Source organism: Urocampus carinirostris, chromosome 1 (assembly GCF_059441175.1).
Source record: "Urocampus carinirostris isolate Australia breed hairy pipefish chromosome 1, RoL_Ucar_1.0, whole genome shotgun sequence".
NCBI lineage: Eukaryota > Metazoa > Chordata > Actinopteri > Syngnathiformes > Syngnathidae > Urocampus > Urocampus carinirostris.
In genome coordinates, this window is record NC_142349.1 from 34,409,971 (window position 1) to 34,429,779 (window position 19,809).

The 19,809-nt window shown below is 38.9% G+C and overlaps 1 protein-coding gene across 2 annotated transcripts; it reads right to left on the reverse strand.

Moving 5' to 3' along the window:
• Positions 1–359: 359 nt before the first annotated feature.
• Positions 360–18,238, reverse strand: LOC148374433 (uncharacterized). 2 transcript variants are annotated; one of them, XM_088355016.1, is made up of 9 exons: positions 18,075–18,238; positions 14,384–15,054; positions 14,146–14,307; positions 8,130–8,237; positions 3,615–3,687; positions 3,432–3,516; positions 2,289–2,341; positions 2,088–2,198; positions 360–594 (listed from the first exon to the last, which is right to left on the reverse strand). In XM_088355016.1, the coding sequence occupies exons 2-9, from the start codon at positions 14,960–14,962 to the stop codon at positions 491–493; spliced, it is 1,275 nt and encodes a 424-aa protein (XP_088211142.1). In that variant the 5' UTR covers positions 14,963–15,054; positions 18,075–18,238; the 3' UTR covers positions 360–490. The 2 variants fall into 2 exon arrangements, with proteins under 2 accessions (XP_088211142.1, XP_088211151.1); XM_088355025.1 differs by lacking the exon at positions 8,130–8,237.
• Positions 18,239–19,809: the final 1,571 nt, after the last annotated feature.

The following is a 19,809-nucleotide window of genomic DNA, read 5'->3' on the forward strand; positions in this document are numbered from 1 at the left end:
TTAAAAAATATATGTTTTGTAATTAGTTAATGTAAATATCTATGTACTAGGACATTAAAATTGAAATGTTACTGACGTTAAGGAAGTGATGCAAGATGGGGACATATCCTGTGGGCTCGCTCACTTTCATCAAACATTTGTTTTTTCAAACAACTGTAAAATACAATGTTTAATAGTACAAAGGGTACAGTTCAGGGTAATGCGAAATCCGGAAAGAACAAGCTTGTGTCACAAACCCCAAAAACTAGAATGCATATTAGAATAATAAACCTTTGAAAACCTTATCCATGCTTCGAATTGACTTTCTTATGACAATTAAACGCATCATGTTGAAGCAACTTTAATGACAGGAGGCATAATAGTTGATATGTTTTTAATGGCAAAAAAAAAACTGCTCTTGGATTTTTCGGGGAAGGACTTATAACAAGTTGAGTAAAAAAAATGTCGAAATGACAGAATGTTTGCAAAACCCGACCTCCGGCATATGAGGTCACGAGTCCACGTAGACTTCATCCACCAAGCCGAGGCGACGGTTTACAGCTTCTGTGTAGAAATGGAAGTCCTCGTTGTCCGGGTCCTGGATCAGGTCGAATGCTAGAATGAGGGAAATACAGTTTCACGCTACCTTTTGAGGAATGTTGTTCATAAATAATTGTGTATGCACTGAACTTGAAATCACCTTGTGCGTTATAGACCCCTTTCCGTGTTTGTAAACCAGTGTGACATAGCCTAGCTATGTTGTTGAGGAAGAACGGCGGAATTGATGTCAGTTCATACCAGCAAAATGATAGAAAAAGATCGTAGGTATTAAAAAAGCACAAAGTATGTGCAAGCGGCAAGACAGCTACTTCATTTTAGTGATCAAAGTTAACAACAACAAAAAACATTTACATTGATCGGCGCCACATATTGATTGTGCGAGCCACTTTTTTGCCCAGTATACAATGCCAGTCTCTTGTTGGTGATAGGGATGAGTGGAGAGGTATTGTAAAAGGATAGTGGGATGTTTAGACGTGTTCTAAGGGATGGGCAGGGCACCTGTATGATGCGGCAGGGGTAAACTAGTGAAAACTGTCGGGCCCTGCTGTTGAACAGAATAGTGTGTTGTGTCACCCTGACCCGAGTGACATGGCCGCTTTCTCGTGTCCCGTTTCATCTGGAGGGACAAAAGCATGACCAACTTGGGTGCCGAGGTGATTAACTTGTTTGGGTGTTTGGGCAATTGGGTTGGCCATGGTCCCAAAAAAATTGTGTGTGTTTTTTTGCTACTTTTCCCCTTTTTTATTTTCTTTGTTTTTGTACGTGTTTATCTTGCTGTTAGTCACCCTTCTTGAGGAATATGACCAGGGTAGATAAATAAATAGATAGATAGATACAATTCCAGTCAAAATTGAGTAAGCAAGTTAAATGGTCGGAAAAGGTGGCTCAGAAGACCAGTTCATATTTACACTAGCTAAGTTCACACATAAGTTAAACGCACCATCCTTAAATACATTGTTTTTGTTGGTTGGATCAATAAAAACAATGCTCATGAAAAACAATTATTAATAATCATTATTAACAACATAATAATGTCTTATTATCAAATATATATTGTATAAACTAAACATTACTAATAATGTTAAAATTACATTATTATTGTTATAACCATTATTATAAAAGATCTACTCCCTAGCACCAATAATAACACATTTACAGTGTATAGTAGGTATTAGAAGCAAACACTTGAAAAAAAGAATGAACACTGCAAACGCGGACATGCCTTATTATGTCCTTAGTCCAGCCAGTTATTTTAATGGATTGAAGCCATCAGCTTCTACGGTGCTTTCGAAAAATCCTGTTTCCTCTGGGTATTGCAAAAAAAAACCTGTTGCTTAAAATTGTGATTTGTCCACCAGTATACAAAACAGCTGGGTATGTTGTTTTTTGTAAATTGTGACTGTAAAAACGCAACTTACTCAACATACAAATATTCTCTCGCCCTATTCAAACTCCTACTACGATTCCAGCTGTTTTGGGTCAACAATGCGCACACTTCCTGGTAAGGGGTCTATAAGTTGAGTGTGAAAAAGCAATTCCATTTCCACCTGCAGTGTCTGCTGTTTTGCCATGTGGGATATACGTAGAAGGCTCAACAAAGCCACCATCAGCCGTTGACTGAGACTGCCTCCTCTCTCCAAAAATCCCACCGAGAAACACTATAATAAGATTCATATTCAAGCAAAGGTAAACTGGAGTAAAGCCGCATTTGTGAACCTGGTGTCAAGGCGGCTGGTTGCCATGACTACCTTGTTGATGCTGGACTGGGGCCACATCTGTGGCCGTGGACAGCGTGTTCCCCCTGTAAATCAAACAATCATATAAATCACAAGTAATTGGTAAAAAGGTTCTTGCTTTCTAAAGGGTGCAAGTAAATACACTTTAATTTTGTGCCCGACTTAAACTCTCGGGTAAAGCAGCAATAATGCTTATCAACTTTCTTAAATTGAGTAAACATTTAACTTTTAGGTTTAGGCATTAACTTTTGTGTTTAATTTTTAATATGACTGCACTATAACTTTGCATCAATGTTTGCAGTATAGACACCCCCAAACAGGAATCGCGACTGGGCCAAATGACTGCTTGCTTGTTGACAGTCCTCTAGTCCCGTACGAAATTTAATGGTAATGTGTATCATGATACAATATTTGTCAGAAGCTAGAACATTGAGATCTGTCCTTTCTCAAAACAAACTTGAACAATACAGTATACACTACTGGACTGAAAGCATATTAGCCAAAACTTAAAAAAGAAAACTCAAAAATGTCTTCAAAAGTTCTAAATTAGCATATGAATATGAATGGGAATGCTACATAAGCATTTGCAATATCTAAAAGGACCTTAAAACAAAAGTTGCTCCTTTAAAAAAAATCATGAGTTAAAGAAATGTTTCTGCAGTGGGGAAAAATGTGATTAGCACTGTACACTAAAGTACAATTTCCACCTTAGCTTGAGAGTTGAGGGGGGTATCCAGGAATGTGCTGATCTCTGCGCAAACATTCTGACTCAACATGGAAACTGAAGGGTGCCAAGTGTAAAAAGAAAGCAACGGCAAGGATGATATGCGGTAGGGGGGTCATAAACGAGGTTTGGATGGACGATGGAATTTTCCTTGTTGTGGGTCCCATGAGGGGGGAGGTAGGATCTTGGCGTTTCAATGCTGGCTTCATAAATCAGATTTATTGTGGCCAGCCAGCTCCGCTTGCATCTTATCGCTCAAGATGTTTTTACTCACTTTCTGAAGTCTAAGCATCTAAAGTCCAGTTGGCTCAAGGACTTTAAGACTTTACATGGATCTTAGCACCACAGTGGAGTCGAACACCCGAGATGGCCTAACTTTTAAAGTTCAATAACAGCACAGAAGGCAAAGAGAAGTTGAGTATTTTACAGACCTGCGCAAACTTCCATCATTGCCAAGATATTGGATATCCACTTGGTGACCCAAGGAGTTTGTATTATCTTTGTTTGTTTGAGAACCTGAATAAGACACAATGGAGTAGTAGTCCACTTCAAAATGAGTAGTTTTATGAAAGACAAAAATCTCTGCTTAAATAGGCTGTGAAGAGGTGGCATACCTGAGAAGATGCTTGAGCCCAGAAGAGATGAGCCATTCAACAGGTCTAATTCTGGTACGGAGTACAAAGGAAACTGTAAGAAGTACAAGATAACTGTAACAATCAATGACATTTAGACTCTAAACCACATTTTAAATTTAAAATGTATATACTGTATGTTGGTCATTGTACACTTTTTGGCCATCTATCCATCCATCCATCAATTCTCTGCACCGCTTGTCATCACTAGGGTCATGGGGTGCCTGAGCCCATCCCAGAGACTCGTGTTCCTAGGTTTTAATGACACTTTTGTTCCCGGTGTAAACCCTAATCCCTAAATCTGTGGCCTCTGGACTGAATTATTGGCTCTTGGATCAGATAGAGTTTAGTTCCTAATCCAATTATTGGGTGTTTGTCTAAATGTTTGTGGCTTAGGACAATATTCAATGGTCTGCACTTTTACTTTTAATAGTTATATTGGGTTATTTATGGGTATTGGGTTTTTATCTATATGTATTCTGGATATTTATACTGTGGGTCTGTTCATTTTCTTTTAACTGTGAATGAATGACTGGATGCTCGAAGCAAGGTTTTGCTGTTTTTTTGACAATGAAAATAAACATTCTGGACCTGAACCAATTTCAATTCTCAACAGAAAGAAACGAAATATGTTTGTATTTCTATCTAAATCTCGTATCAGAATCCGAAAAAAAACTGATGTTCCATAGTTTTCAAATGTCATTTTTTTTCTCGATTCCCCACACAAAACAACATTAATTCATTCATTTATTTATTCATTCATTATCTGCGCACTGCTTATCCTCAGTAAGGTTGCAAGGACAAAACAACATTTAGAAATAAAAACAAAACATTTAATATTCATTATAAAATAAATTAATCAATCAGTAATAACTTAACACATGATCTGCTAGAGCTGCACTTGAGAGGCCAGTGTGTATTGTTTATGGCCTCCTAGTGGTAGAGAAATAGAATTAACACATGCATGTCAGGTTAAATGGCCGGTCAAAATTGTCTGCTGGTGTGAATGAGCGAGTGAATTGTCTGTCCCTGTGTGCCCTGCGACTGGCTGCCAACGAGTTCAGGGTGTCCCCTGCCCACTGCCCGGAGATGGCTGGGATGGGCTCCAGCACCCCCACGACCCTACTGAGGATAAGCGGTGCAGATAATGGATGGATATGAACATAGATGTGCATTTTTCTTTAAATATCTAATGGGTGAGAAATTCCTATTCGTTTTACATAACACGACTCCACCTAGAGGGAGATGACATGAGTCTGCCATTTTGCTGAAAAAGGTACCCCAGAAAAAAACAAAAACCTGGCAGCAAAAACTGGCTGAAAAATAAAAGACAACCAGATGTTTTACTTGTGATTTTTAGCACATTTAATTTTGGTTGGACAACAGAATATGACAACATCTAGTGGTCAAATAATACACACTGTCCCTTTAAACTTTCTTTTTAGGGCGGGGGCCTAAAATCATTATCCACAAATGGCTCCAAAGACAACAAACCAGGTACATATATTGCAGAACAACAGGCTACTTAATCTCAAATTTCAGGGTATGGGCGTGTAGTTCTCCATTTCATCCTCCTAAATCAGAAACCTTGCGAACAATAATTCTTCATGCAAACACTACAAGTGTCATTATTAACTTTGAAATGGTAACACAACTGGTAGTAATTGTAGCAATTTACAAAATGTCAGGCCATATGGCCAAGATCTGCAATAATTTTGAGAGGTCAAATCGTTTTTAAAGACAGCTTTTAACAATTTCCAAAAATTACAGCAAACATTAAGATTTGATTGTTACAATATGATAGATACCTCCTCCATACAATCCTGACTTTATTATGACACTAATAAAAAAAAAAACTTAAATGTTTATTTAAACATTTGTCTTTATCCTGCTGGCTCATAATTAGAAAAAAGGTTTTATTTTGATTATTGAACACCTGCAAAGACGATTGATTCAGATACCTTATTTTGAATTTTATTGTGCAGTTGTTTGTTATTATGTCAATTATTGAGAACTTGTGCAATGTTGCATCATTGTCACTATTTGCCAATCATGTTGCAGTTCTATGATCGACACATCCATTAGTTTTTATCTGCTTTTTGTAACCTAGGAGATTTTAATAAAGGAACCTTTAGAATTTTTACATCTTGAGAATTTTGTACAATCTTCTCCCGTTCTCCTTACAAGTTCAAAATTTCATAACTATTCTCTCCTTATTTTGAGTGTTCATTTTGCTGTAAATTTATCAGATGATTTACATATACATTAGTGTAGTCAAAATAATACTGATAACATTGTTTTCATTGTACTTCATTGGATGGATGCATGGTAGAGCTTATTAGGAGTAGCAGTGAAACTATGATTGTGTGTCTTGTAAGGTTTTTGAATATATGTTTTATGCTTGGAGTGGTACCAGAGGACTGGCCTAGTGCATGTGTGGTTCCCTTGTACAAAGTGAAAAGGCTATCCATCCATTATCTGCACCACTTATCCTCAGTAGGGTTGTGGGGGTGCTGGAGCCCATCCCAGCCATCTCCGGGCAGTGGGCAGGGGACACCCTAAACTCGTTGGCAGCCAGTCGCAGGGCACACAGGGACAGACAATTCACTCACTCATTCACACCAGCAGACAATTTTGACCGGCCAATTAACCTGACATGCCTGTTTTTGGAATGTGGAAGGAAACCAGAGTGCCCGGAGGAAACCCACACAGGCACGGGGAGAACATGCAAACTCAGCACAGGAAGGTTGGTAGCTGGATTTGAACCCATGACCTCAGAACTGTGCCGCACACGTGCTAACCACTGCGCCGCCGTGCTGCCCTTCTTTTACCCATTCACACACACACTCACACACCAATAGTGGCCGTGCAGCCATGCAAGGCGCCAACCTGCTTATTGGGAGCATTAGGGGTTCAGTGTCTTACCCAAGGACACTTCGACATGTAACACGGAGGAGCCGGGATTCGAACTGCGAGGAAAAAGGCTAATGTGTAGTAATCTAAGAGGTATGAATCTATTGAGTGCAGCACGGGGGCGCAGTGCTTAGCGCGTGTGCAGGCACAGTTCTAAGGTCTTGGGAACCTCCTGTGTGGGTTCAAATCCAGCTACCGGACTTCCTGTGCGAAGTTTGTATGTTCTCCCCGTGCTTGCGTGGGTTTCCTCTGGGCACTCTGGTTTCCTCCCACATTCCAAAGACATGCATTTCAGGTGGATTGGCCGGTCCAAATTGTCCCTAGGTGTGAATGAGCGAGCAAGTTGTCTGTCCCTGTGTGCCCTGCAATTGGCTGGCAACCAGTTCAGGGGGTCCCCTGCCCACTGCCCGATGATTGCTGGGATGGGCTCCAGCACCCCCGCGACCCTACTGAGGATAAGTGGTGCAGCTAATGAGATGAGATGAGTCAATTGAGTGTGGTGGGAAAGCTTTATGGCAGGATTTGAATTGGAAGAATAAGGGATAAGAAACTTGCAGAAGTACAGGAGTACTTGGGGAGGAATAGTGTGGGTTTAGAAGAGGTAGATGATGTACAGATCAGATTTTTTTTTATATTGAGGAGTTGTGTGAAAAGTCTAGAGCGAAAGGAAAAGGGGTGTATTGGGCATATATGGATTTAAAGAAAGCATTTGACAGGATAGATCAGGAGGCATTGTGGCAAGTGTTTAGGATTTGTGGGGTGGATGGCAGGTTTATATATGGCTCAGAGGCTTGGGGTATGAGAGTAAATGAGCGTAGTAGGTGAAATGATTTTGAAATTAGATGTTTTCGTAGTATGTGTGGAGTGACACGACTTGTTAGGTTAAGGAATGAGGGAGTAAGGAGAATAACTGGTGTGGTGAGAAAGCTTGCTGAGAGGGTTTATGAAAATGTTATGAGATTGTTTGGACATATGGAAAGAACTGGATGGAGACCGTTTGACCAAAAGAGAATGTAGTGCAGAAGTGGTGGGAAATAGAATGAGAGGAAGGCCCAAAAATGTTTGAATGGACGGAATAAACGTGCTGATGTGAGGTCGGTTAAATTCAAAGGACGCACGGTTGTGTTTTAGGGATAGATGTGCGTGGTGAAGGATAGTTAAGAATGACTGATATCGACGCATATGATGCGGATGGGGTAAACCAGTGTGTGCTGTTGGGCCTCTTTGCTGATGAAGGGTTGCAAGGCACAGTAACTCACATTTTGTTGTGCTGTGCGCTTATTGTTCAGTGTCAGATTGGGAAGGGAAGTCGAATGAACGAGCGGTCAATGTGAGTTTATTTTTTTCTCTAGCCACCTCCCTTGAGGGGGATGTGGATATGGCTTCGGTATATTGATTGATTGATCATTATTTTTCAGTTTGTTATATTTAAAATTATTGGTGGGCAAACTGTGTGGAATTACTTTTCTTGGACTTAAAAAAATACATGTGTTCTGTATTCCAGATGGAAGTACATTTATCGCAGAACATGAAAGCACCAAATATATTTGTATGCATAATAAAGTTTGTGTTGCACTATTCTACCTTTGCTTCCTGGACACCGTTGACTGAATGACTTTTGACATGTTTTCTCAGAGAGCTTGGGTCAGTGTAGCGCTTGGTGCAGCCCAGGATTTGGCAGGCGTACGGCTTCTGTTAGTAAAAATGAGAAACAGCAACAAGTGTATTTACAGTATATGTCCAAAACAAGCTTAATAGTAACATTTCAAAATACCTAACTAAAATTGTTTTCAACTTTTTGGGAGTGGAGACAAGGCTTAAATGTTCAAGCCACATGTCGTTGTATGCCAGGTTCCTTTAATGGGACCCTGTCTAATATTTGACCACTAGATATCATTGTACTGTGTAGTGCAACAAAAAACAAGTTTTAAAAAAGCACAAGGAAGAATACAAACTACGGAGGCTCAAAGTGATCAAACTGCACCATTTTTCCTCTCATTTTTGCCCGTTCTTTTACAAGGTCTTGGTTTTGAGGAGTACCCTTGCAGCAAGAATGCAGAAAAAAATGTTAGATCCCTCTAGGTGAGCCTCTCGTTATGTAAAATAAATACAAATTTCTTGACTTAAGGGTATTTAAGAAAATGCAAAGTTATGATTTTAATTGGTAAAATGGCGGCGCCCTCTGTTGGCTGCGGCTGCATCGGCTCGCTACAACGGGTCAGGTGTATCGACATTTCGTTCTGTGTACATTGTTACAAAGAATGACAATACAAAGGAAATTATTATTATTATTATTATTTAGCTTATTATTAAAATTATTTTTCAAACCACTAGGAGGTGCTAAAAATTACACGATGTACCAAAATGTAACTTTCCGTGGGTCTGAGCATTCACACAAAGTTTGTGAGCATTGCTAGGAACAACAGTGAGCAACATCGTCACTGCATCTAGCAACCACATAATTATCACACACGCTGAAGTGCATCTAGGGGAGGCAGGTAAGGCGCTGCCTCCCCTGTCATCATAAAAATTAAACATATATTCAATGTTATATTTATTCAGTGTTAAAGTTCTTTTTCATTTCACTTTACAATTCCTTGATTTTCTTTTACAAAATCACTGAATTTTAACATTATATCGTGGATATTATTATAACAATTAATATGTAACGTATTAGTGTGCTGAGTGTCTGCAGTGGCAAAGTGAGGCACGCAATTCTCTTGCCCCATGATAGAGGGCAATAGTGAGACCAATGATTCTAAGTTGTGCACGCCTCAGCCCCAGATAAAAGAACAAAGTGATAGTTTTAGCAAACTAATAGCAATTCAAAACATCCAGTAATTTTCTTCCTGTTGAATGGACTTTTTTCATCTATTGATGTTTTATTCAAAAGGAGCAGCACAGAGACTTCATTTATAAGTTAAAGCAAGATAATATTTTTTTTCCATACTGCTGTTTTTATATGTATGTCTTGCTCAGCTAATCAAATAATAAATAATATGTAGTGGCTCAGGAGGTAGAGCGCTCGTCTTGGGATCGAGAGATCGCAGTTCGAATCCCGGCTCCTCCGTGTTACATGTCGAAGTGTCCTTGGGTAAGACACCCCTAATGCCCCCAATAAGCAGGTTAGCGTCTTACATGGCTGCACGGCCGCTATTGGGAAACGTGAAGCACATTGTAAAGCGCTTTGGGAAGTCTTCATTGACTTGAAAAGCGCTATATGAATGCAGATCATTTCATTTAATTGACACCAACCTCATCGCACTTGATACCGCACCAAAGCCGGAGAAAAAAATCAGGTTAGATTTGATGGGTTTTTAGCATAATTAATTTATGTTTAAATATTAATGAATTGGCCGATGTTATTTTGGACAGGCTTCACAGATCGCAAGCGTTCCTTTTTTAACATCTGTTTTCCATGATATTTTCATGTTTATTCAAGACTTTAATTGCATTACCTTGGGGGTAGGCAACAGCGGGCTCTTGAGCCGCATGTGGCTATTTGCTCTCCCTGATGCCTTGATAATGGAAAATTATACAGGTGTAACAGAGTTGAAATTTGATTGTTTTGAATGTTTTTTTGAATTCTCACAAAATCTGTGTTTTTGTTGTATTACTGTTAATATTCCGGTACCTCATTCAGTTGTTAAGTCATGGGCGTCTGCGACTGTTTTTTTCGTTTGGCACTTTATGGGCTTCAGCGCTTGCCGTAGCTTAAGTGAATTTGTAAGCGTTGAAGGTAAGATGTGCCCAATATCAGTTGGATAAAAAAATGCATATTTTGCTAGACATTTGAGCTGCTTTCGAAATTATTTTTGTATATAAAGATATATAAGTTGTTCTAAATGATGTATAATAAAAAAGCACTAAATAAGAAGTTAAGCAATACAGCTTGAAATGAAGATGCAACGTGTTTTGATGCAAACACGCCACGAGGTGCGGCCTGTTGAGTGATGACCCGTTCTTTTGTATCTTCAATATTTTAGATAATTGCAGTCGTGAACAGAGGCCCCTGACTTTTGTATTGTTTTGTTTACTGAATGCAGGTACGTGGGAAAGTTATGTTCATTGTTATTATCGAAGTTTCATTATTAATGTGCTCGCATGTTGTCTGCTTGCCGTAGCTGAAGTGAATTTGTAAGCGTTGAAGATAATTGCAGTCGTGAACAGAGGCCCCTGACTTTTGTATTGTTTTGTTTACTGAATGCAGGCAATAAACCCAGAGATTGTGAAACCTTGTGTCGTGCATGAAAGAGGGTCGCTACACATACATACACACACATACATATATATATATATATATATATATATATATATATATATATATATATATATATATATATATATATACATACATAGAAATAAACATACGTACAGCACGTCTTTCTTAACAAGTTTAGATAAAGCTTTTTTTTGCAATATGGTGCTTTCAATAATTTTTGTTGACTAATGCCTGCATTAGGTGATTGCACAGTGCTTGGTTGTACTTTTTTGTGAATGTACATTATGGTTTATCGTTTTATCGAATGAGCTATTTTTTTGTAAAGATTATAGTCTTTGACATGTTCGTGTTGTGTCTATGAGCATGTAAGCCAAGAAGTAATACTCAGTCATATTGCAGGGCAGAAGTCCACCTAAGTCAAATTAGAAAAGTTAAGAAGGAATGATGGTTACATGTGCATCACATCTTACTGAATTGAGATCAGGGAGAGCACATTTCCCGGAACACTTTTGAAAATGAAGTAAAACACTTTGAGTAACAAGAATTCAAGAGTAACCAAAAGTCTTCTATTTGGCAAATATGACCTGAAGAGTACAAAAAAACAAGACATTTTTCTCGTGGACTGTATAATATCCATTTTCTGAACTATTCATTTTCCGGGCTACAAGTCTGCTTGCATGACATGGCAAAGGGGAAGGGGGAAAAAAAACTCATTTCTTTGTAATGACAACAACTCGCTTGTGTATCGTTTGTCAGATGCATATCAGTATTTAATTGTGCCTGCCGACAATTGTAAAAATATTGCCATTCTTTGACAGTGGGTATTGAGATTTCCCAATCCTAGTGAAAAGGTCAAATCAGGTAATTATGCGGGAGTGGTGAGTATGTGTAACCTATGCGTTCCCATACTTCTTTTTGTCCATGTACAGATGTTTAGGTCAAGTCAAGTCACATTTATTCATACAGCCCTTAGTCACAAAATGTCTGAAAAAACGCTACAGGCCACAATCACACCGTCCCCTGATCTAAAACCGTCATGTAGACAAGAAAAACTCAAAAACCTCCACATGAGGTAAATAGGCCACAAAGTCATCCCCTTACAGGATGACCATGCTGCTATAGATGTTGCATTGTGTAAGAATACACAAAATGTAGTAAACATCAATAGACCATCAAATCAACATTTTTAATATGTAAAAATGTTCAACAAGTCAAAGACAGTGACGACACATGCTTCGGGTGAGTTTCAGAGGTAATGAAGTTTTCACCATAACACATTTTCATATTCTGCTCTTGGTCACTTTCTTTCTATCTCACCTTAGGGGACCCAGCCATTTAATCATTGCATGTCAGTTCAACACTATCTATACTTTGGAAAGAGCTCATGTATACTATAGTTTTCAATATTTGCATATTTAATGAATTCCAAAGATTTTATTTGTACAGTTGTTTAGAGACGTGTATTTAGAAAATATTAAACAAATTTTTAAGGTGAAAACAAACCTGTGATACAAATTAATTCAGTGGTGTGCACAGATTCATATGGGGCCAAGTGCTAAAAGGACAACAAAGTCGATTATGGCTATTTCTTTATAAAATTTTTAGGAATGTCAATGTTTTAAACCTCCAGTTTGGATCAGAAATTATAAAATATAATGCAAGACCAATGTTACAAAAATTGGAGGATCGTCATGTTTTTTCACTCACAAAGTTTGCAACAGTTTAGAACGGACAACATGTTCTCATTTTTTACGTCAGCACTTTTTACATAACACCGGGAAATTTCAGCTCCACAGTGGGTTGTTTTTTCAAGTTGTTTCTATTTACATAAACAATAAATTTACAAAAATGCAGACATTCTGCAAAAGGGTTTGCTGTCATTATTGAATCGTGAAATATTTTTACTTTTCTGATAAAAAAACAAAAACATTTTGATAAATGTTTTTTCAGGAACTCTAGTGTCACCAAGTGTACACAACTAATTGCATCCACATAAGAGCTGAATTTTCTCACCTATGCAAGTGGCAAAATGGCCGACACATATAAAAGACTTTAATGCTTAAAAGGATAATGTGTTATATTTATGCCTCCTGATGTTTAAAAAAACACTCAATTAATTAATTTATTTTGAAATCAAAAAAATCTAAATATTTTGCTATTATGGCTCTTTGGGTCAAACAGGTTCCCAACCCCTGGTATACAGAATAATGTTATAAATTGAATGCAACGATACCTCTACATACAAGCTTCTCAAGCAACGAGAAATTCGATACTTTCACAAAAGGGGTCGGGAAGCAGAAAGTTGGAACTCATTTGCGTAGATGATCTGTCACTTTAATTGAGAAAGAAAAGTTGTCCAACACACAATCGGACCACAAACAAAACAAAGCAGGCTCAAAGGCAGGCAAAATTACAATCTAGGCATTACTCAGATCAAACAGGCATGAACAGGTTTTCAACAAGGTTAAACAATGATCTGGCAGCGGGCAGTTCCAAAAGGCGCGTTTAAGTACCCATAGGGGTAATCGGGAAAATGCAGGTCAGCCGGTGTTAAGGGGTGGGGCCAGCTGGGCGCCATGACAACCGTGCAGGACACGACAGATACTCGAGATGTCTTTCAAACAAAAACGTTTCCCTATATATGTGAGAAAATCCAAGTAACAAGAATTTCCAGAGGATATCTACTAGAGACCGGGGCTTTAAAGTCATTTTATTATCAACTTTTTCTGTATTTTTATCTTCAATTACTATTTGAATATGTTTTTTAGTGATCAGGAAGATGTCTTTTTTAGCTATTTAGGGTTGACTTGGATCCTTTTGGGAGGCCAGAAACGGATTATTTAGTTTTCATTTATTTCATATCGGGAAGATTTGCTCGGGATACAAGCAATTCTAGATACGAGCATGATCCGGGAATGAAGAAATTTCGTAAGTAGAGGTATCGTTGAATAAGAAAATCACATAATCTTCTTGGAGATTTTTAGTATAATTTAAAATCATTGGCACTTTGTGGATATCGTAGTTGCCACGATATGTGGGAAATGTAATTTTGATCAAACACTCTTTGACCTGTTTATTTTTCGACACTTGGGCATTTAAGCTCTCGAGGGCCACATAAAATCATGTAGCCACATTTGTCCCGCAGGCGATGAGTTTCACACATGTGACCTGCTGGATCTACTACTACATGCTCAAATAATGACTAAGGTTACTGTAATTTCTTATTTTACTGTCAGCGCTGCTGTTTTAACTATTTCAAACTAAAGGGAAAAATACAAGTCATGTCGATTATAAATGTTTTACAATATCCACACAAAATATGTTTTTAATTAAAAACAGAAATAGGTTAAAGCGGTTACTACTAAATAGATGGCCGACCGTGTTAATGTGTGTCCGTTGATGCTTGGCTCGATCGCTGGAGTTGCTGAAGGACTTGAAGCATCCAAGGTGCTGACAGACATACGGCTTCTCCCCTGTGTGGCTCCGCAGGTGGATTTTAAGGTTTTCCAGGCGGGAAAATGCTTTGTCGCAGCCCTCAAACTTCACGACAGTGCAAAAAAATATTATAAACTCACTCTTCCACATGTAATCATTTTTTTTAATCCTAAGAACTCACCATGCACTTGTTGGGCTTTTCCCCAGAGTGCACCCTCATATGGATGAGCAGTTTGTACCGCGCATTGAAGGGCTTCTGGCGTCGGATGCAGTCGGCCCAGAAACATGCGAATTCTTCGCCTCTACGCTGGTCCACGTGTGTCTTTTCAATATGCCTTGCTAGTTCCTCCCGACTCAGGCAGGTTGTTTTGCAGTTGGTCCAAAGACACTGCTGGTCGTGTAATACATCCTGTGTGGGCTCTTGCTTAACACAGGGAGGTTCTGAAAAGGTAGTCCTCCTTGGAACATTGTAGGGTACAGGAAAGGTTGGTTTGGAACCATGACAAAATCCCTGAGAGGTTGAAAGACTTGTGAAAAAACTCTCTCCAGTTCCACCAACATTTGACTTGCAAGTGAAGTCCACAGAGGCCATGGAAGTTCTATGTGAAAAGCACACCCCGTTACCACCTGAGAGGAGAGACGTTAGGACCCCAAAGTACGGTGTCCCTTGGTGGTCCTCCATATCTTCAGAAAAACCTGGAAGAGTCATCTGTGTATCCGAGGGTCCATGGTCCCTGGGGCCTAAGTCTGGGGGCCACATTATAGGTGCCCTCAAGCCGACCGGAACATCTCTGTGCTCTCAGGTTTCATATTTTCAATTTCTTTCCATGGGCAGAAATCCTCATTCATGCACTGCGTGGATAAAAGAATACTCAACATGAAGCTAACGAATACATTAGGACAAAAGTTTTTTTGATCAGATATCTTAGTTTAAGTCATGAGTATGCAACGGACATTTAAAAAATATTTCTGACTATTTCGTTTTTGATGAGACCAACATATTGAGAACACAAAAATAATGGCTCCAGAGGCTCACTAGTTGAGAAATATATAATTCATCTAAAGCGGTTTCCCTCATATTTTGCTGAGGTCATTCGCAGTAGTTAATGAGTCATGGATAAAACCCAGCCGGGTTCTTTAATGCGGATGCGGCTGAGAAAGTGAGTAAGTGAACATCTAAAGGGCCAGTCTGTCTTAAAGTGTATGTGTCAGGCACGTATTTTACTGGTTATAGGTCTGGTTTACAGTTTTATGTTTTCCTGTAACAGGAAGGCATGGGAATTTGACCCAAGCATGATTAGAGATAATTAAAGTGTGTGTATCAGAAAATATGGGACAGGCATCAACATTAAAAGTTTGGGGTCGTTGGTCAGTTCACTCGGATGGACATACTACTGTTGTCAAAGGTTACATTTTCAAAATGTTCCAAAATTGGCCTGGTCATTCATTTTTGCGGTAAGTCATTCCTAAGGATGGAGCCCCTATTAATCTAAATATGATTGTGTTTGTAAAATATGTGATAAGACTTATCCCCTGATTTTATCCATCTAAGGTGGTGAACATTTTGATACTTGGTGTCCATGGATTATGCGTGGCTAAGCCATGTTTTACTGGTCATTATTAGCCATTGCATTGTTTAAGGTTCACTCAGGGTATGGACATGTTCAAAATAGAGTAATCTTAAAGATGAAGATGGGACAGTTTGTAGTTTGCATGTGATGTCTTCAGGGCTTTGAGTTAGGGTTAGCCTTAACCTGACTTCTACTATTGAACACTTTAAGAAGCATCGCAATGGACCCCCATGTGCCGTTCAGCAAGCATTCCAACTATCAAGGGCAATAAAAGCACTCTGGGCTGTGGTCCATAAAGAAGAGTGTTACGGTAAAACTAAAAAAGGTTTTCCCACAAAGCCCACTGCGAGCCAGCATACTGTACGGCAAAATGGCAACCTTGTCTCATGTGGCTTTTTAAGATGTGTTGGCCGAGTTTAGCTAAACACAGCTGTGGCCTTTTGAAAACCAGCAAACGCACCGTCTCCACTCACAAATGCTTGTGCTTCTGAGCCCAGATGGCAAACGAAAAACGTCACCAGGATCCAGCGATGCAAGCGCTTCTATCCTCTTTTCTTACTTTATGTGGCCCAGATAACAGTATAATGATGTAACTCTTTTTCTAAACCGTTGCTAAGATTTTTTTAACGGAGCATGAGCAGCCCACAAGAACCCTCCCGCGCCCTAGGATGTCCACAATCGTGCCAGAAATTGGCCAGATTTCACAGTTGTGGAGCACAGGACCCCAGTTTGGGGCATCTACAGAGTTGTGCTCTTATACTTGGTCTGAGGCAGGATCTTTTTATATGAAATTTGTGTATTTATTCTTACTCTCAACTTTTTGGGAATTACATTTGAATTAAAAAATCCTTCCTTCCAATGTTTTCAATTTTTTGGAGCACAGGACACAAAACTGCGCTTGGTCAGACATCAAACTACCCAACATTTTTGCAGTAAACATTGGTGTATGCAAAATTACACAAGACTGCTCCCTCCTAAAAAATAGATGGAAAGATAGATAGAACCGTTCTGAAAACAGCCAGTGATGGATCATTGTAATTTTCTCGGGAATTACATTATTAACAGGCATGAGGAATCATTGACATGATCAGTTACCTAAAATAAATAATAAGTTATTTTTAATTTGCTCTTTATAAAATCGGGCTATAATTAAGAAATGTAAGAAACTGTGCCCATATACAAAGCAGATGTTATTCATTTCATGTTTTAGTGGTTGACTGAGCCCACTTTAAAGGTGGGGTGTGTCATTTGAGGTGTCCATAAAAAGTTGAAAATTACATATTTTCTCTATTAAGTATGTGTTAACAATGCCTGACTGAGTTTAAGATGCCCTTATGCTTTTTTTTTAGTTTATTTGAGCGTGCATAGAAAAGCATGCGCATCATGAATGAGCTGACTAGGGCTGCGATAATGACTTCAAACCAGGAGATGGTGCCAGAGAGTAACATATTTTCAAATTCGTACAGCTTCTTTAACCTTGTTTCTAATCATTGCAACCTTGTAATGACATAATGAATCAGGGGTTCTCTTAAATCATGTCATGACATGATATTTTTTTAGAAATTGATATCAAACTGCTAGCGCTTAGCATAAACCAGTAATGAAAAAGTAGGTCTGGCCTTAAAAAAAGACCCCAGAGCAGGGGTCTATAACATTTTTAAGCTTACAGCTACTTTTTGTGACCAATTAGCGCAAAAGACACTCGGCTTTTTATGCATTTCTAAAATAATTACTTATCATGTTATTACTATGTTGTTAATTTGCTATTACCAGGTTTATTATTGAAAGTATGGTTAAATAGACCCAGTAAACCACACAAAAAAATCATTTTACCAGAAAACTACAATGACCTAGCACCAGTGAGTTATTTTCAGGAAAAGGTCCGCGGGCACCTCAGCTGTATTTAGGAGGCACTCTGGTGCCCGCGGTCATCAACTTGGAGAACCCTGCTCTAGAATATGCCATAAAATGTGCTCATTACCAGCACATATTGGCCGCAAACACAGAGGAAAGTTAAAGAGACTTTGTAGAACATCTGTATCTCACTATGCTGATGGGAGAAACATCTGTTTATCACTACTGCACTGACACATTTGTCAATGCCAATTACAAAACATTGGCACCAAAATTTGAATTCTGTAGTGCAAATACATTATTATTCATGACAGACTTATAAATATTCACCATTTGTTTTCACCAGATAATAATTGCTGCATATTACAGGCTTCGATTTGTTTACTTGATCCATATATGTTGCACACTTTACCGGATAATATTGTAAAATAAACGGAGAATACATACATGTCACGTTCATTAATAACGTCCACTTGTCAACGAACGTGATGCAGAGGGAATTTCCGTACGAGCAGGTCTCATTAGGTTGCATGCTGACCGCTGACTACTGAAGTTTTTGAACGTCTCGCCACTCTGCTTTGGTTGCAGCTCTCAGTCAGGATGCGCGACCCAGCCGGACTAAAGGCAAATCTTCCAAATGCAGCTTATGCAGCGCATTCTGCAACGCCCCCTATTTCCCGGTCAACTTAACAGGCAATCGTACATGGTATTGTTTCGCTCTCCATTGCAAAGGAAAGATAGATAAAAAACGTGTGACATTCTGCATTCTCAATTGTACAATATACTCAATATTCAGAAAGAAGCAACTTCTTGAAACATACAAGCCTCTGAAATACCAAAACACCCTCACCCCCAGAAAAAAATAAAAAAGAGGGGGGAAAAGGGATGATAATAGTCATTTTAAAAAAAAAGCATAGGGAAGATTCACTGTTTTATGATACATGAAATAATTAGTTGGCGGCATCTGTCTTCCAAGTAAAGCAAATTATTCTTTACTTTGAAAATACAGTCTGCGCATTTTTCTGAACTGTGTGAAATGGAAGTGGTCGACCCCAAGGAGTAATTGAGTGTAGAACTGCCAATGTCTGTGGGTTCTTCAATGAAAAAGTCCATGGAACATGATTTTTTGTTGTGTCACGCACAGTCTTAACAGGTAAAAGATCAGTTTAGTGGTTTTAGTTGAGTTGCGATAAACTTGTAGATTTTTTTCTAATTATCACACTCATTTTAGTCACGCTACCAGAGATGAGTGTTAATGTTCTTGTGTGTTTCACATGTAAATTCTATTCAACTCACAACAACAAATTGATCGTCATCATAACAGTGAAATGCACTTCGAAATCCAATACCATTTCGTATTCTACATATATACAGTGGAACCTCGGTTTTCGAACGCCTCTCAGTTCGAACAAATCGGTTCTCGACCAAAAATTTCGAGAAATTCTTGCTTCGCTTTTCGTTCAAAAAATCGGAGTTCGAACGCCGGTACGCTAGGGGCGATGCTGAGCGGCGTACGGGTGTAGCTTGCCCCCACCCCTCGTAAAGAACTGTTGTCACGTGAGCGCGCACTCCTTTTTGCTTTTGTTATTAATATCGGTGAACGGAGTGTTTTAACCCCTAATTATGCCTCGGAAGAAGGTCGGTGCAAGCAGCAAAGTTGCTACAGGTGAAAAAAGAAGAGTAGTGCGTACAACTATTGTATTTAAGAAAGAAATAATAGCAAAATATGAAGAAGATGTGCGAGTTTCGCTTCTTTCGAGGGAATAGAGCTTCAGCAGACCACCACAAAGGTAAGAAATCCTATTCATAAATCTTTTCTTTATCCTTTAACCACTCACCACTAGTCGTGGAGACCCAGGTGCTAAATGACGTGTAAACGACCTGATCTTTTTATTTTTACACGTTCATGTTAGCGTAATCTTTCGTACTAACGCGAACGCACGATTAGCCTGGGTTAGCTTCATGTTTACGTTCGTGGTAAACATTGAGGGTGTTGGAACGGATTAAAACGATTTTACATTACTTTTAATGGGAAAAAACGATTTTGGTGATTGAACAAATCGGTTTTCGAACAGGGTTCTGGAACGGATTATGGTCGAGAGCCGAGGTTCCACTGTACATGTGTGATAACATTAGTCAGGGATTTTTCTTTTTTGTCTGTTTTAAAGTTGAAATCGTCCGT